This window comes from Octopus bimaculoides, chromosome 13 (assembly GCF_001194135.2).
Source record: "Octopus bimaculoides isolate UCB-OBI-ISO-001 chromosome 13, ASM119413v2, whole genome shotgun sequence".
NCBI lineage: Eukaryota > Metazoa > Mollusca > Cephalopoda > Octopoda > Octopodidae > Octopus > Octopus bimaculoides.
In genome coordinates, this window is record NC_068993.1 from 37,792,671 (window position 1) to 37,795,082 (window position 2,412).

General features: G+C 38.4%; 1 protein-coding gene across 9 annotated transcripts in view; it reads right to left on the reverse strand.

Annotated features, from left to right (window-relative positions):
- Positions 1 to 2,412, reverse strand: part of LOC106869449 (transcription factor SOX-5) — a 681,185-nt gene that overhangs the window by 10,534 nt on the left and 668,239 nt on the right. For all 9 annotated transcript variants that reach the window (XM_052972434.1, XM_052972436.1, XM_052972437.1 and 6 more), the window contains one exon: positions 317 to 1,002. In XM_052972434.1, coding sequence (XP_052828394.1) covers positions 317 to 1,002 — 686 coding nt within the window. The remainder of the gene's footprint in view (positions 1 to 316; positions 1,003 to 2,412) is intronic.

Genomic DNA, 2,412 nt, shown 5'->3' on the forward strand with positions numbered 1-2,412 from the left:
ATATGTATATACACATATATATTTTCATACACAGAAAAAAGCCTCTTAGCTTTAGTATGGAGGCTATGATGATAAATTTAACATGTAGTTCCAAGAAATAAACTATAGCATACTGGATAACCAGATGTGTGAAGAGAGTGGGTACTGTAGTCTTTGAGATACAAGTCGAATTTTTCAGACCAAAATTTACTGCCAAAAAAAAAAAAAAAAGGTCGGTCAACTTAAGGACCAAGACAACTTCGGAGGTTTGAAAATTCCATATGAAATGCAGTAGGATTTGGAAAAAAAATAGGAAATATATTTAATAAATAGTTACCTTTTCTGATTCCGACGGTGAAGGTTTCCCATTTAAACTTGTTGTATGTGGTGAAAGATTATTGAGGGACAGTCCAACAGGAACTGCAGCATGGTTAGGAAGACCAAGGTACGGGCTGCTCACGTACTGAGGCGGTGGAGCAACCCCAAAAGGTGTCCGGCTACCAACCAAAGCGGACATTTCTGTAGGGGAAGATGTTAATGGCAGACGTTGTTGATGGTTACTATGAGCGGGGGGTGGAGTTATAATAGCTTCTACCTTTGACTGAGAGGCACTCAGATTTACAGAGTCTTCGGATGAAGATTTCTCCAGCTTCATTTCATATCTTGGCTTGGACAGATTTAAGGGCATGTCTTGGTCACTGGCAGCGGCAGCAGCAGCGGCAGCAACAGCAGCTGCTGCTGCTACTGCGACGGACGAGTTGTATCCGGTTGAGTTGTTTGCCCAGATGTTGTTGGCCTGTACAGCCGTAGCAGTGGTGGCCATTGCAGGATTGGCGTGAGGAGATGACACAGGACTATGGTGCTGAAGACTCGGGGAAGGCAATGTTCTGGGTATTGATGCTGCGGTCAAGTGGTATGGTGAGGTAGCAATGTGAGGAGAAGATGAGACGCGGCGTGATTCCACGCTGATTGGTGAGGAGATTTTCGATGAAGAACATGACTGACTAATCACAGGCGTTGAAACTGAAAACAAAACAAAACAAAAGAATTATTTAGATTATATATAAAACAAAAAATAAGTAAATAATAATAATCCTTTCTACTAAAGGTATAAAGCCTGAAATTTTGGGGGTGGGGGGGGGGTCAGTTGATTACATCAACCCCAGTACTCAACTGGTACTTATTTTATAGACCTCAGAAAGATGAAAGGCAAAGTCAACCCCAGTGGCGTTTGAACTCACAATGTGACGACAGACAAAATGTCGCAAAACATTTTACCTGGCACACTAATGATTCTACACATGTAAATTCAAATAATATACACACTCATATATATATACATATATACACACACAAACAATGAAGCCTAGTGCAGTCTACTGCTTAGCCAGTGCCTGCTAAATCATTCAACCCATGCCAGCATGGAAAATGGACATTAAATGATGATGATGATACAGACACATATGCATATTCAGACATATGCACACACACATATATATATATACACACATGTACAGACAAATATGTATACATTTATACATATACACATATAACCATGCACATACGTTCACAGACACACACCCACCCACAAAAATTTTAAAAATACAATGCTGAAGTGTAATGTAACTTGGTGAAAAGGGAACAATACAATAACTGGTGTAGATTTTGATCTCACAACCTTCAGGTTCAGTAGTCCAGCTTCTGAACAAACCAAACAACAATGAAACAACCACAAAACAAAATAACTTTTCCCCAACACACACACACACAAAACCATTAACTACAATACAGAGGAGTTCAAATAATGATCATTTACAACCATTATTTATTAGAGTTCTATGAAAACTGTGTGTTATCTGAGAAATGTTTAAATATTTATAGTCAATAATCCTTTCTACTATAGGCACAAGGCCTGAAATTTGGAGGAGGGTGATAGTCGATTACATCGACCCCAGTACTCAACTGGTACTTAATTTATCGACCCCGAAAGGATGAAAGGCAAAGTCGACCTCGGTGGAATTTGAACTCAGAACGTAGCTGCAGATGAAATACTGCTAAGCATTTCACCTGGTATACTTACAACTCTGCCAGCTAACCACCTTACTTATAATAATAATAATAATAATCCTTTCTACTAAAGGCACAAGACCTGAAATTTGAAGCAAGAGGACTAGCCAATTACATTGACCCCAGTACTTTACTGGTACTTATTTCATTAACTTCAAAAGGATGAAAGTCAAAACTGACCTTAGCAAAATTTGAACTCAGAAAGGGAAGATAAATGAAACACTTCAAAGCATTTTGATGACAATAATGATAGTAGTTCTTTCGACTATAAGCACAAAACTTGTAATTTTGGCAGGAAAGGATTATTTGATTAATTGACTCTAGTATTTAACTGGTATTTACTTCATCAACCTTGAAAGAATGAAA